Genomic DNA, 14,735 nt, shown 5'->3' with positions numbered 1-14,735 from the left:
ATTTGGATCTCTACCCATCAGCAAGTACTGCAGTCCAAGCTCTGCTCACAATTAGAGTTCGATCCCGATGGAAGTCGGTTTCAGGTAGCTGGCTCAAGGTCGACTCCGCCTTCCATCCTTCCGAGGTCGGTCAAATGAGTACCCAGCTTGCTGGGGGTAAAGGGAAGATGACTGGGGAAGGCACTGGCAAACCACCCCGTAAACAAAAGTCTGCCTAGGAAACGTCGGGATGTGATGTCACCCCATGGGTCAGGAATGAGCCGGTGCTTGCACAGAGGACCTTTACCTTTTACCTTATCCATCAGCAAAAAGGGGACTATTTTGTGTCTTGTTATGGGGGGCTAGGAATTCTCGCCAACATGGGGGTGATCCATTTATCTAGGTGGTGTTTAAAGAGGGGGCACTCCATCATCTTATGAGATAATCTGTCAATTTTCTTTAAATTGCATGAGAAAAGTCTATAGACTTCTATATCTTCCATTTAATACTGTTGAGGGTGCAGCGTTTAAACGGGCGAGCATAAAGGCTCTTCGGAAGGAAGCATGGAAGAGGGCTATCCATAGCTACTAGTCCAAATGGATACTCGTCTTGATGTGTACCTGTTCTCTCCTGGATCAAAAAGGAGCGTGCCTATTATATTGGGTACTGTGGAGCACAGACAGAATGGTGCTGCTGCAGTGTAAAAACGGATACTAGTCACGATGCATGCCTATTCTCTCCAGGATCACAGGAGCAGGCCAATTACATGAGGTGCTGTGGAACACAGGCAGGATGGTGCTGCTGCAGTCGTCTTGTTTGTGGGCTTCCTAGAGGCACCTGGTTGGCCACTGTGTGAACAGACTGCTGGACTTGATGGGCCTGGGTCTGATCCAGCAGGGCCTTTCTTAACATTCTTATCGTTTTGACCTCAATTATGTTAAATTCATTTGAAGTATTTCTATCCTGCCTTTCCATTATCACGCTGCAAAGGCAGAGTTGGACCATAGATCCAAAAATAAACGCACAGGTTGAATACTGGTCGAGTTTTTGCTTTTTGTTTTTTTTTAAAAGAACTAACCTTTTCCAAATGACAAAACAAAAGAGAAAGGCAAACAGACAAACGGCTTGAGGTTTTACAGACACAACTAATCAGTTAACTGTGCACAGCCTCTCCAACCCATATCTGGCCCCACACATTACATGCAGCATCACAGAATCATAGCGCTGGAAGGGACCACCAGGTTCATCTAGTCCAACCCCCTGCACACTGCAGGAAATTCACAACTACCTCCCCCCCACACACACCCAGTGACCCCTAGTACGTGAGCAAAAGATGGCCAAAGTGCTCTCCCTCTCACAATCTGCATTGTGGGGAGGCAGTTAGAAGATGTCCTGTGTGATGGGACCCTGAAGTAGCTGGATTTGGGGGGGAAATCGTCAGACCCAGAGAGTGGGACAAGCAGCTGAACCACAAAAGCCATCGCTTGGTCCCTGGAAGTCGCCAAACCGACACTCCGCAGGACAATCTCCGGCGTTCAGCTCTTGGGGCCACCTGGACAGCTCCGCACTCCACCTTCCAAGCCACGGCTCCTTTCCAAGTTGACTGACCCTGCTGGACCCTGGGTGTCCAACGCTCTGACTGCAGCATCAGACTGGGAAGGGGACCCCTGCCCTGGGTTTAGACTACTTCCCTTGTTTGGTCCGTAGTATATGAGTGAGGTTCAGGTCCAGCAGCGTGGTGTAATGGTTAAGAGCGGTGATTTGGGGCGGTGGACTCTGATCTGGAGAACCGGGTTTGATTCCCCACTCCTCCACATGAGCGGCGGAGGCCAATCTGATGAACCGGGTTGGTTTCCCCACTCCTCCAGCTGAGTAACCTTGGGCTAGTCACAGCTCTCTTAGAGCTCCCTCAGCCCCACCTACCTCACAGGGTGTCTGTTGTGGGGAAGGGAAGGTGATTGTAGGCCAGTGTGATTCTTCCTTACATGGTAGAGAAAGTCAGTATATAAAAAACAACTCTTCTTCTTTGGGACCAACAAGGTTTTCAGGGTAGGCGTTTTCGAGACTCCAAGCTCACTTCATCAGATCCGAAGGGAGCGCTTCCTCTTAAAAGCTTATACCTTAAAAAGCTTGTTGGCCTCTAAGGTGCTGCTGTTCCCTTAGTTATATTCAGAACAGAATGAAGAGATCCTGTCTGTGAAAATGAGGAAGGAAATGTCACCTGGCCTACTCTCAAGCACCCAACCCTCCGGGCACCATCACCCAAGGATGAGGCATGCCAGGTTAATCTCAAAACAAACGGCATCCATGGTGCCTTCTGATGACCCGTTTATCACACGTCGTCGAGTCCTGTGGTTTCCTTTTTTGTCCGTCCTCTTTTCTTTTCTTTCGGCAGGACGTATCTTGGTCCCAATTAACTCATGGCTGCTGCAGTTTTGATGCCTGGCTTACACAAGTTTTAGACGTGTCTTGTACTTCGCTACAGGTGACGCGGGTTTTGGGTGGCTGTTGACTCTGATTACTGCTGGCTGCCTTCATCGCTTTCGAGGAAAGGCTGTGTGTAAATATAGCTTCAAGTCGCAACTGATCATCTGGGCAGCAGGCACAGAGCTGACTGGTTCAGACAGGGCTGGGTGAGCCAATGTCATAAAAGGCCTCTAGGTGTACCCTCTCCCCTTCAGACCTACCAGTGTGGTTAAGAGCGGTGGTGGTTTGGAGCGGTGGACTCTGATCTGGAGAACCGGGTTTGATTCCCCACTCCTCCACATGAGTGGCGGAGGCTAATCTGGTGGACTGGATTTGTTTCCCCACTCCTCCACACAAAGCCAGCTGGGCTAGTCACAGCTCTCTCAGCCCTACCTACCTCACAGGGTGTCTGTTGCGGGGAGGGGAAGGGAAGGTGATTGTAAGCCGGTTTGATTCTTCCTTAAGTGGTAGAGAAAGTCGGAATATAAAAACCAGCCCTTCTTCTTCTACCTGGGACCAACCTCATGAACACACATGGAGCATCTGCTTGGGATGCAGAAGGTCGCAGGTTCAATCCCTGGCATCTCCAGTTAAAGGGACCAGGCAAGTGGGTGATGGGAAAGACCTCCACCTGAGATCCTGGAAAGCTGCTGCCAGTCTCATTAGACAATACTGACTTTGATGGACCAAGAGTCTGATTCAGTATAAGGCAGCTTCATGTGTTCATCAGTGGAAGAGCTTCTGCTACGCATGCAGAAGGACCCAGGTTCGATCCCCGGCGTCTCCAGTAGTGGGTGATGGGAAAGACCTCTGCCTGAGACCCCGGAGAGCCGCAGAGAGTCTGAGGAGACAACACTGACCTCGATGGATGGTCTGATTCAGTACAAGGTAGTTTTGTGTGTGCAGGCGTCAAGGTCAACAGCCACACGGTGATGTTACCCGCAGATAAGCTCCGTTGAGATCAATAAAGACCCCTCCCTGCCGTGCATGCTTACTTGTGGCAGACGGCAAGATCCCAACATTGCCTGCAGCGACAAGACACTGGTGCAGTGTTCAACTGCCTCTCGGCAAGCATGTTCAAGGCACGCTCAAAAACTACGGCAACGTTCAGGAACGATGAAGGGGCAAGCCCTGCTCTGGGCAAACAAACCCATGTGCTACTTTTTATAAGAACATAAGAAAAGCCCTGCTGGATCAGACCAAGGCCCATCAAGTCCAGCAATGGCCAACCAGGGGCCTCTAGGAAACCCACAAACAAGACGACTGCAGCAGCACCTCCTGCCTGTGTTCCACAGCACCTAATGTAATAGGCCTGCTCCTCTGATCCTGGAGAGAATAGGGATGCATCATGACTAGTACCCATTTTAACTAGTAGCCATGAATACCCCTCTCCTCCATAAACATGTCCACTCCCCTCTTCAAGCCTTCCAAGTTGGCAAAAAAGGGCCTCTTTTCGAAAGGGCCTCTTAATGATCAATACAATATAATAAGGGAAACAACGAATAATGAAACTCCCACATATTTCATTGGTTCTTGTAGGTTATCCGGGCTGTGTAACCGTGGTCTTGGAATTTTCTTTCCTGACGTTTCGCCAGCAACTGTGGCAGGCATCTTCAGAGTAGTAACACTGAAGGACAGTGTCTCTCAGACAGTGTTACTACTCTGAAGATGCCTGCCACAGTTGCTGGCGAAACGTCAGGAAAGAAAATTCCAAGACCACGGTTACACAGCCCGGATAACCTACAAGAACCAATGAACTCTGACCGTGAAAGCCTTCGACAATATCCCACATATTTCCTTTTCAAATGCCAGCAGCTGTGGCTCAGGACAAGTTTCATGGCCCCGTTCAGAACCAGCACAACGCAGAACAGACTGCAGACTTAGGTAATTACAACGAACGTCCAGAGACGGGATCAAACGAACTTCACGCCAAGAGATCTCAGTTTGACTGTCTGGTTGTCTGCCGCAAGCCCAACGGACCCATTGATCTAAACCCCACTGGAGAACTCTCGGTAACCAATTACGCCCTGTCCGCACAGTGATTCTGGCAACACTGAACCTACAGAGATTGCGTCTTCTGCTTCCAAGTAAGTCACGTTTTAAAGAGAAGAGGGAAAGTCCTACACGCACAAAAAAACAACTCTGCATTTAAAAGAGCAAGAACTGAATTTTAAAAATCTGGCATTATCATTGTGTCCCTAATCCAGGACACAGAGCATTTCATAGAATCATAGAGTTGGAAGGGACCACCAAGGTCATCTAGTCCAACCCCCTGTACAATGCAGGAAATTCACAATTACCTCCCCCCACACCCCCAGTGACCCCTACGCCATACCCAGAAGACGGCCAAGATGCTCTCCCTCTCATCATCTACCTATGTTCACAGAATCAGCATTGCTGTCAGATGGCCATCTAGCCTCTGCTTAAAAACCTCCAGGGAAGGAGAGCTCACCACTTCCCAAGGAAACCTGTTCCACTGAGGAACCGCTCTAACTGTTAGAAAATTCTTCCTAACGTCTAGAAGGAAGCTCCTTTAATTTAATTTCAACCCGTTGGTTCTGGTCCGACCTTCTGGGGCAACAGAAAACAACTCGGCACCCTCCTCTATATGACAGCCCTTCAAGTACTTGAAGATGGTTATCATATCATATTTCTCTCAAACCCATCTGGAATATATTTCAGATTTTCACAGAAAACAGCTCTTGAGGCACTAAAAGCAGCCAGGCAGGCCTCCCCACCCCACCCACCCCCAGCCGCTCCTTACCAAGATATATTGTTAAAGCTGAGGAACAGACGCTGGAGGCAGGGCAAAGCGTTCACATCTTTCTAGAACGAGAGAGAAGGGGGGAGAAAGAATTAGCTCATTCCGGCACCCGGCGAGGGAGAACGCGCTCCAAAGCCTGTGCTTCTTCAGGAGGACGGAGCATGCCTCCCGCGATTCACTGTAACCTTGCCGCCGCATTGGCCGCCGCCGAACACGCAGCTCCCATCCCTCCCGTGGCGCAGGTCTGAGAGGGAGGGAGGGTTTCAGCCCAGGGTGCTCTGTGGAAAACGCAACTCTGCCGCTTGCAGCAGAAAGGGCATTCAGCGAGGGAGAGAGAGCAGGTGGCGGAACGGTGGCCTCTTTTCCAGCCGGCCTCCTCTCTAGCAGGAGCCGAGGTGCTGTCTCAGCATCTCCGCTGCAGGGGAGGCGGGGCAGAGAGGAAGCCGTGCCGCAATCTCGCAAAAGAGAACCTGGGTTTCCGTCACGGGGGCTGCTCTCTCGGAGCGTCAAAGTGCCGACTCACGCATGTAATCGCCCAGCCGGCAGGAGGGAGGCTTTCCACACCGTCAGATGTTTCTGCCGTAAAAGGCAGCTCAGAGACGCACTTCCAAACCAACAGTTCCCCCCCCCCCCATTTTGTAGTGTGGTAGTTATTTGCTGCAAAAAGCTTTCAAGAGCAAGGGGGACTGCTGTAGTGTGTTGCAAGGAATGGAAGCTCTTTTTTAGCATAACGGATTCTCCTCCACCCCATAAAGATAATTTCAGAGGGTATGTTGGTTCTGCAGAAGGACAGCTAGATTCCAGTTCATTCACAAGTTCCAAACAATGGACCCCTCCAGAGCTGAGTAGGGACACAGGACAGGAGCTATGGCTCAGTGGTAGAGCCTCTGCTGGCATGCAGAAGGTCCCATGTTCAATCCCCGGCATCTCCAGATAAAGGGACTAGGCAAGTAGGTGATGTGAAAGACCCCTGCCTGAGACCCTGGAGAGCAGCTGCCGGTCTGAGTAGACAATACTGACTTTGATGGGCCAAGGATCCGATTCAATAGAAGGCAGGTTCATCTCGCTACAGATGCTGATTTTATGCCCCCAAGCACTTCCCCTCTGCTCTAATCAAGCCGATTACAATATGCCTTGTACCTATGCATCCCGAGTTCCTTCTTTACAACACCCCTCCCTCCTCCTGGCTGAGATAGAAGGACTCAGATATCTCCATTCCGACTCGTATTTGATGGAGCTTTGACTCTCAAAAGATTATACCCTGAAAATCTGGAGCCTCAACTCCTGGGGGTGTGGAGGGGGGAGGTAGTTGTGAATTTCCTGCATTGTGCAGGGGGTTGGACTAGATAACCCTGGTGGTCCCTTCCAACTCTATGATCCTACATTCACAGCTTTTCCAAAGAACTAGGGTAAACAGATTCGATCCAATCACTTACAACAGAGGCGATTTGATTGTATCGAAGATTGAGTTCTGCCAGCGATTCCAGCCCATTAATGTTCTCCACGCACATTAAGCTGTTTCGGGCAAGGTTTAGCACTCGGAGATTGCTTAAATGGTTGAGATTTTCTATCCGAGCAATCTAGAAAACAAAAACATTAAAAAGAGCGCTTTGACATTAGGATTTTGAAAATAGAGGGGGGGCCCCCTCACTTTCATGAAGAATGGAAGCCTCAAACCAGGAACTTGTCATCTGAAGTCCAATCGCACCGGGGATGTCACAGAAGCTAAGTAGTCAAGCCCTTAAGTTAATTGAGGAGCAGAAGAAAACAGGCAGCCTCCAAGGGGGGAAAATGGTACTGACTTCTCATGGGTAATAAATAATCATTAAAATAAGAGATCTTGGAAAACCAGCCTGCAGCTCATGGGTGTCACGGAGACGCCAGCAGCGGCAATAGATGGCCAAGAAAAAAAGAGAAACGCTCTCCAAAAAGATGGCTTCCCTCTAGCAGCGCAATCCTAAACTGGCCATAATTAGGCAAGGAGTTGAGAACAAAACTACTGCTATCATACTGACTTGTACAAATCTATGGCAACACCACACTTGGAACACTGTGTACTTTTTTAGGTCACCCACACCTTTAAAAAGTGGTGTCTGATGGACAGCCCGCAAAAACTGAACAGGCACCACGCAGCACAAAAGAAAGAAAGCGGTTATTGTACGATACCTGATTGCCATGCAGATCCAACACATCAAGGTTTATAAGGGCCTCCAGGTTGGATATCTTCTGTATTCTGAAACAGTCAAGCATCAATGGAACATTTTCATTTCAGGAAGTGGCGGGGAAAGCCTCTTCCCCTATTTCCTGCCTTCTCCTCCACCATTCCAAACTTTAATCTATTCTCAGTTTTTATTACAAAGGAAGGATGATGAAGAAGAAGAGTTGGTCTTTATATGCCGACTTTCTCTACCACTTAAGGGAAACTCAAACCGGCTTACAATCACCTTCCCTTCCCCTCCCCGCAACAGACACCCTGTGAGGTAGGTGGGGCTGAGACAGCTCTCACAGAGCTGTGACTTGCCCAAGGTCACCCAGCTGGCTTCATGCGTAGGAGTGGGGAAACAAATCCAGTTCACCAGATTAGCCTCTGCCGCTCATGTGGAGGAGTGGGGAATCAAACCCGGTTCTCCAGATCAGAATTCACCACTCCAAACCATCGCTCTTAACCACTACACCACGCTGGCTCTCTTTAAAAGTATTCTAAAGTATTCTGAATCTGCTTAGAAGTATATCACACTTTCCCGCCCCCCTTTACCTGTTGTTTCCCAAAAGAAGGACACGGAGGGACTGGAGCGTGGAAAGGCCGCTTATTTCTTCTATCTGATTATCGTACAAATCTAAGAACACGAGCTGCTTCAAATTCGAAATGTTCTGGATCCGAGTTATATAGTTATGCTGGAAGTTCAGCAAACGCAGGTGTTCTTCTCTGTCAATCACTGGACAGACTGTCAGCTTTTGCCTAAAATGGAAACGACGAAGTGAAATACGTAAGCTTGATCGGGCAGTAGAATAACTCCTTACATTCTGACGTCAGGTAACCCACAATGAAATTCTGGCAAAACAAGTGAGGTTCTCCGTTCCCGGTGTAACAAGCGATCTGAACTAGACTATCACGGCACCGGCATTATTTTATTTCACTGTGTAAAAGGTTGGAAATGTGATTTGGGCTTAGCTTTGTATTCACCTATGTGCTGCTAAAGTTGAAAACAAACATAAAAGGTTCAAAATAAAAGGTTAGGAATAAAAGTGAATCACACGACACATGAAATTCTCCCCGCCCCGTTCTGATACTCAGATTAGCAACTCACACGAACACATGAAGCTGCCTTATAACTAATCAGATGCCCCTGGCCCATCCAAGTCAGTATCGCCTACTCGGTCCGGCAGCGGCTCTCCAGGGTCTCAGGCAGGGGTCTTTCACATTTCCTACTTGCCTAGTCCCTTTAACTGGAGATGCCAGGGATTGAACCTGGGGCCTTCTGCATGCCAAGCAGAGGCTCTACCACTTATCTACTTAGACTAGCAGCGGCTTCATTAAAAGATTCGGAATACAGATCGCTGACCGAGGTCTTCCCGAACAGGCTGGACATGTTCTGGCCTTACCTTTCAAACGTCAGCCTATCGGTGTGCCTTATTTTCTCTTCTGCAGTACGGTGCACCAAGGGAAAGGCGCCATTTCCACAATTTGTATTGTCTAGTAGGCGGGAAAAACGGTTTCAAGATTAACAGCACTTCCACAAGCAGGCAAGAGTTCAGCATAAATATATATGTGCAGGAATAGGGGAACAGCCCCCTGTGGGTTCTCTGTTAAACATTAAGTTTGAAAGCAAACATTTGGCCGAGGCTGATGATGAAGAAGATGATAATGATGAAGGTGATAAAAAAGGTGATGAAGGTGATGAAGAAAGTGAAGAAGAGTTGGTTTTTCTATGCCGACTTTCTCTACCTCTTAAGGGAGACTCAAACTAGCTTACAATCTCCTTCCCTTCCCCTCCCCACAACAGACACCCTGTGAGGTAAGTGGGGCTGAGAGAGCTCTAAGAGAGTTGTGACTAGACCAAGGTCACCCAGCTGGCTTTGTGCATAGGAGTGGGGAAACAAATCCAGTACATGACATTAGCTTCCTTCACTCGTGTGGAGGAGCGGGGAATCAAACCCAGTTCTCCAGATCAGAGTCTACCACTCCAAACCACCGTTCTTAACCACTCAAAGCGTTTCATGCCAGATACCTGAAACGGTGGCGCCGGCGCTGTGGCAGCCATGTCGAATTCTATGTTTTGCAGGAGTCACAAAAGGCCCCTCGCCGAAAGGGGTCACTGAGCCCGAGAGATGTTTCGAATCCAGGCTGGGAATATCTCCCAAGTTAGCTGTCATGGGGACATACACCTTTCTAGTGCGTGATATAGGACTTAATTTTCCATCTGCGGGAGAAGGAGGGGGGGGAAAGTGAGCCATTTCATTCACAGCGAACTGTTACATTTCCTAGAATTTTACATATTGGGTAAACGTGCTCTTATGCAAAAGAATATTAGGGGACAACTAAATCAACCAGCTTATTATTATTAGGTGAGCTCCCGATACAGATTCAAGGGCCGTAGCTCAGTGGTAGAGCCTCTGCTTGGCATGCAGAAGGTCCCAGGTTCAATCCCTGGCATCTCCAGTTAAAGGGACCAGGCAAGTAGGTGATGTGAAAGACCCCTGCCTGAGACCCTGGAGAGCCGCTGCCAGTCTGAGTAGACAATACTGACTTCGATAGACCAAGGGTCTGATTCAGTATAAGGCAGCTTCATGTGTTCACCCCACAAGCAGGACTACTCTTTTTACATGGATTGTTTAGCATGGATTGTTTTCGAAAGCAGTCTCCCAGTCCCAAATCACCTAGTCTTCCTGAACGATTTTTATCCAGATCGGGCTGCAAGAGCCTGCTGTGAAGAAACGCCTGCTCGTTGCGAATCCGGAACTCAAGCTGCAAGAGGAAAAAGAGGATGAAAGAATGCAACCCTCACGCCACGAGACATGGAGCTGCTAAGTGCTTAAGCGGTTTGGGGCAGAAGTTTGCCTTAGTTCAATAGCTGCACACCTGGCCAGGATTCCTAAACAGCAGTCCTACCATGTGCGCTGATTCCAATGGCGGAGGAAATCATTTTTATTCTAGCTGATGTAGACCCGGATCTCATTTGTATGGCTTCGTTGTTTGCAACGACTGCCATGAAAATCTGAGCTAAATTCATGCTAAACCATGTTTGTGTTTCCGAGCCAGGGCATTTTTATTTTTCTCCCTATTAATGTTTTTATTCCCCTCTAAGGTCCCTCTCCTCCCCAAGTCTTGCCCTCCCCAGGCTCCCCCCCTAAATCTCCAGGAATTCGCCAACCGAGAGCTGGCAACCCTACCACAGAAAGTGGTACCCAATGCGAACAGATGAGCAGATGTCTGAAACCCGCTATAAATCCACGTCCTGCGGCAAACAACGGTACAACTTTGACTGATCTCTAATTGCATCGACAACTAGTTTAGGTGCTGATTTCTAGGTTCAAATTTCTCACCCAATCTCCCATTTCCAAAACAGCTCAGTACTAATATATGAACATCTTTTAAAAAATAAATACAACACTAGGCTGTGTAGGGAATTCTACCATCATCTGGAATAGCTTATAGATCAGCATTATGGTAAACAGCACACTGTTTCTACGCTAATGGGGAAGCCAGCAGATGGTAGCAACGCTGTTTCCCTACCAAGACTTTCTAATCTGCTTAAGGATTCATAGGCTTGTTTCTATTCATTAACATGAACAGAAAAGGGAAGGTCAGAACGCCCCAACCGATCTTCAAAGCCCCAGACAAAGTACATTATATGCTAAAATAGGATTACATGCTTTTTACTGGTTATCTGTTGAAGATTAGCTTTATTTATTTTATCAATGAATGTGCTTAGCCAGTACAAAGGATGTCTACTTTTACAACATAAATCATGCAAGCTCTTACAGTGATAAGCTTAAAAGTAAAAAAAGGCAAGTTTTACAGAAAACATTACATAAAATAACATAAGAAGTGACTAACTCCGTCCACACGGCAGAAATGTTTGCACGACGGAATGACTTAAGACTTTTGGGTTCACAAATACAAATATTAAAAATCTCACAGGTTTCGCTCTGTCTGCCGCCGATGTCATTTGGAGAACCAGATGAAGCCCAAAATTGCTACCCTGGAAATGGAAAAAGATAAGATTAGTACCACTCAGGATCATAGCATTTAGAAACAAAATGTTTTAAGAAGGCCTGCTAGAATTAAAAACTTGATGGATGGGATATTTTACCTAAATTAAGGCCAGTAACAACTAGAAATTGATACCCTCCAAAGCTGCCATTTTCTCCAGGGGAACTGACCCCAGTAGCCTGGGGGGGATCAGCAGTAATTCCGGGAGACCTCTAGGCCCCACCTGGAGGTTGGCAAGCCTACCAAAAAGCCAAATCCAAAAAGATGCCTCCTAATAAGACCAAGCAGATAAGAACACAAGAAAGGCCCTGCTGGATCAGACCAAGGCCCATCCAGTCCAGCAGTCTGTTCGCACAGTGGCCAACCAGGGGCCTCTAGGACAGGGGTGGGGAACCTTTTTCCCGCCAAGGGCCATTTGGATATTTATAACATAATTCACGGGCCATACAAAATTATCAACTTAAAAATTAGCCAACCAATGCATTTCTCCATGGCCCAGGTGGGAAAGGGTTAACACCGTTTCTTGGGCGGTCCTAGCAGCTCCATAGCTAACAACTCTTCTGCAAGGGGGAAAGAAGGTTCCTTTTCTTGGCAAAACAAACTCACATCCGCCTTGAAGAGAGGCTATTCCTGTCCGCGGGAGGATCGCCAGTCTTAGATCCTTCTGAGCTAGAGATCCTTCTGAGCTAGAGATCTGCCTGACATTCCCCACCTCTGCTCTAAGAAGACCCCAAACAAGACGGCTGCAGCAGCACCATCCTGCCTGTGTTCCACAGCACCTAATAAAATAGGCACGCTCCTCTGAGACTGGCAAGAATAGGGTTGCATCATGACTAGCATCCATTTGGACTAGTAGCCATGGATAGCCCCATCCTCCATGAACATGTCCACTCCCCTCTTCAAGCCTTCCAAGCTGGCAGCCATCACCACATCCTGGGGCAGGGAGTTACGATAGATAGATTAGATTAGTTAGATAAGGAATGTCCTGCTGCATCAGACCACAGCCCACCAAAGCTCACCAAGTCCAGCAGTCTGTCCACATGGTGGCCAACCAGGTGCCTCTAGGAAGCCCCGCAAACAAGACTTTGACTGCAGCAGCATTTATCCTGCCTGCGTTCCACAGCACCCAATATAATAGGCATGCTCCTCTGATCATGGAGGGAATAGGTGTGCATCATGACTAGTATCCATTTGGACTAGTAGGCATGGATAGCCCCATCCTCCATGAACATGTCCCCTCCCCTCTTCAAGCCTTCCGATTTGGCAGCCATCACCACCTCCTGGGGCAGGGAGTTCCACCATTCAACTATGCGTTGCGTGAAGAAATACTTCCTTTTATCTGTTCTGAATCTCTCACCCTCCAGCTTCAGCAGGTGACCCCTGCGTTCTGGTCTTATGAGAGAGGGAGGCAAGCATATCCAAGTTGGCAGCCATCACCACCTCCTGGGGCAGGGAGTTCCACTGTTTAACTATGCGTTGCGCCAGCACAACTAAGGTTGGAAAATTAACATGCCTCCCAATGCTAGCATCACGAGAAATGCAAGTTAAGTATAGAAGAATAGTAAAAGATATGAAGTAGCAGAGCCTGATGAAATAGTATATGAAGCATGAAGTATATGAAGTATATGAAATAGTATATGAAGATGAAATAGTGTATTATGCGCTTTAGACAGTCAATAGTTTATAAAATGTGTTACGCTGTAATCTAGAATGATATATAAGAATGAAATGCTTGATTTAAACGTAAAGTTTTGTTCCAAGGTACACAAGGTATGCAAACCAGGTAATTTTTTACCCTTTATAATTATTTTCCCTTAATTTCCCCTTTTTAATGCTGTACCCTAAAAAAACCAATAAAAAATTAAAAAATTGAAGAATAAAGAGAGAAATGCAAGCATACATGGATATATGCATCATATACATATCATATCTATAATAAATAAATATATCTATATGACATGCATGGATAGATGCATCATACACATATCATATACATAATAAATATATATGACATGCATGGATAGATGCATCATATACATATGACATGCATGAATATATGCATCATATATATATATCTCATATATATCATAAATATATAGGACATACATGGATATATGCATCATATACATATCATCTATATAATAAATAAATATATGGGACATGCCTGGATATATGCATCATATACATATGACATGCCTGGATATATGCATCATATACATATCATCTATATAATAAATAAATATATGGGACATGCCTGGATATATGCATCATATACATATCATCTATATAATAAATAAATATATGGGACATGCCTGGATATATGCATCATATACATATGACATGCCTGGATATATGCATCATATACATATCATCTATATAATAAATAAATATATAGGACATGCATGGATATATGCATCATATACATATCATCTATATAATAAATAAATATATGGGACATGCCTGGATATATGCATCATATACATATCATCTATATAATAAATAAATATATAGGACATGCATGGATATATGCATCATATACATATCATGTATATAATAAATAAATATATAGGACATGCACATCATATATATATATATAATAAATAAGCATTCCATAAATAAAGGAATGAACGCGGGGGGGGAGGGGGGATGCAAGGCGGGGCTCCCTAACAAAGAGAGAGGGAAGGGGGAGAGGGGGGGAGGTGGGGGGGGAGCTGCCCCACTGACCCCCGCCCCACCCCCGGCCCTTCACCCCCCCCCCTTACCGCGTGCCCCGCCCGGCCGCCCACCGAGGGCCGGCATTTGCTGGGCACCATGGAAACGGGCGGGCCGCAGCCCTCGCCGGAAGTCGCCGTTGCCGCGGCAACCCTCGCTCCGCACCCGGGCTCCTCCGCGCATGCCCAGTCGCGTCCTCCCTCCCCTCGCGCGCGCGCTGGAGGACTCTCTCGGCACGCTCCTTGCGTAGGAGGAGAGCGGGCCGGACAGAGAACGAGGGGGGCGTGGCCTCTGCGGCTCCGCCCACCTGGGGGCTCTGGAATGCCCTCTCCGCCCCAAGAGGTCGGGTTCAGCGGCGGCGTGCAGGCACTTCGGGTTCCCAAGCGAAGCGTGCAACCTTGATTTTCCATTGGCGTCGTTTGCACACACACACACCGCCTTTAACCATCACAACGACCCTGCGGGGTAGGTAGAAAAGCCCTGCTGGATCAGACCGAGGTCCGTCAAGCCCAGCAGTCTGTTCACACACAGTGGCCAACCAGATGCCTCTAGGAAGCCCCCAAACAAGACTTTGACTGCAGCAGCATTATCCTGCCAGTA

General features: G+C 47.5%; 1 protein-coding gene across 1 annotated transcript in view; it reads right to left on the bottom strand.

Annotated features, from left to right (window-relative positions):
- LRRC49 (leucine rich repeat containing 49) overlaps positions 1 to 14,268 on the bottom strand; it is a 30,940-nt gene extending 16,672 nt beyond the window's left edge. Inside the window, exons 1-9 of the mRNA XM_056865851.1 lie at positions 14,186 to 14,268; positions 11,350 to 11,412; positions 10,088 to 10,175; positions 9,439 to 9,630; positions 8,813 to 8,903; positions 7,965 to 8,168; positions 7,376 to 7,442; positions 6,646 to 6,789; positions 5,210 to 5,271 (exon numbers count right to left, since the gene is read on the bottom strand). Of these exons, the coding sequence (XP_056721829.1) occupies positions 5,210 to 5,271; positions 6,646 to 6,789; positions 7,376 to 7,442; positions 7,965 to 8,168; positions 8,813 to 8,903; positions 9,439 to 9,630; positions 10,088 to 10,175; positions 11,350 to 11,412; positions 14,186 to 14,236 (962 nt within the window). The 5' untranslated portion in view covers positions 14,237 to 14,268. The remainder of the gene's footprint in view (positions 1 to 5,209; positions 5,272 to 6,645; positions 6,790 to 7,375; positions 7,443 to 7,964; positions 8,169 to 8,812; positions 8,904 to 9,438; positions 9,631 to 10,087; positions 10,176 to 11,349; positions 11,413 to 14,185) is intronic.
- Positions 14,269 to 14,735: the final 467 nt, after the last annotated feature.

Source organism: Euleptes europaea, chromosome 20, assembly GCF_029931775.1.
Source record: "Euleptes europaea isolate rEulEur1 chromosome 20, rEulEur1.hap1, whole genome shotgun sequence".
Taxonomy (NCBI): domain Eukaryota; kingdom Metazoa; phylum Chordata; class Lepidosauria; order Squamata; family Sphaerodactylidae; genus Euleptes; species Euleptes europaea.
The sequence above is the reverse complement of the archived record's forward strand: the minus strand, read 5'-3'. Positions and strand labels throughout refer to the sequence as shown.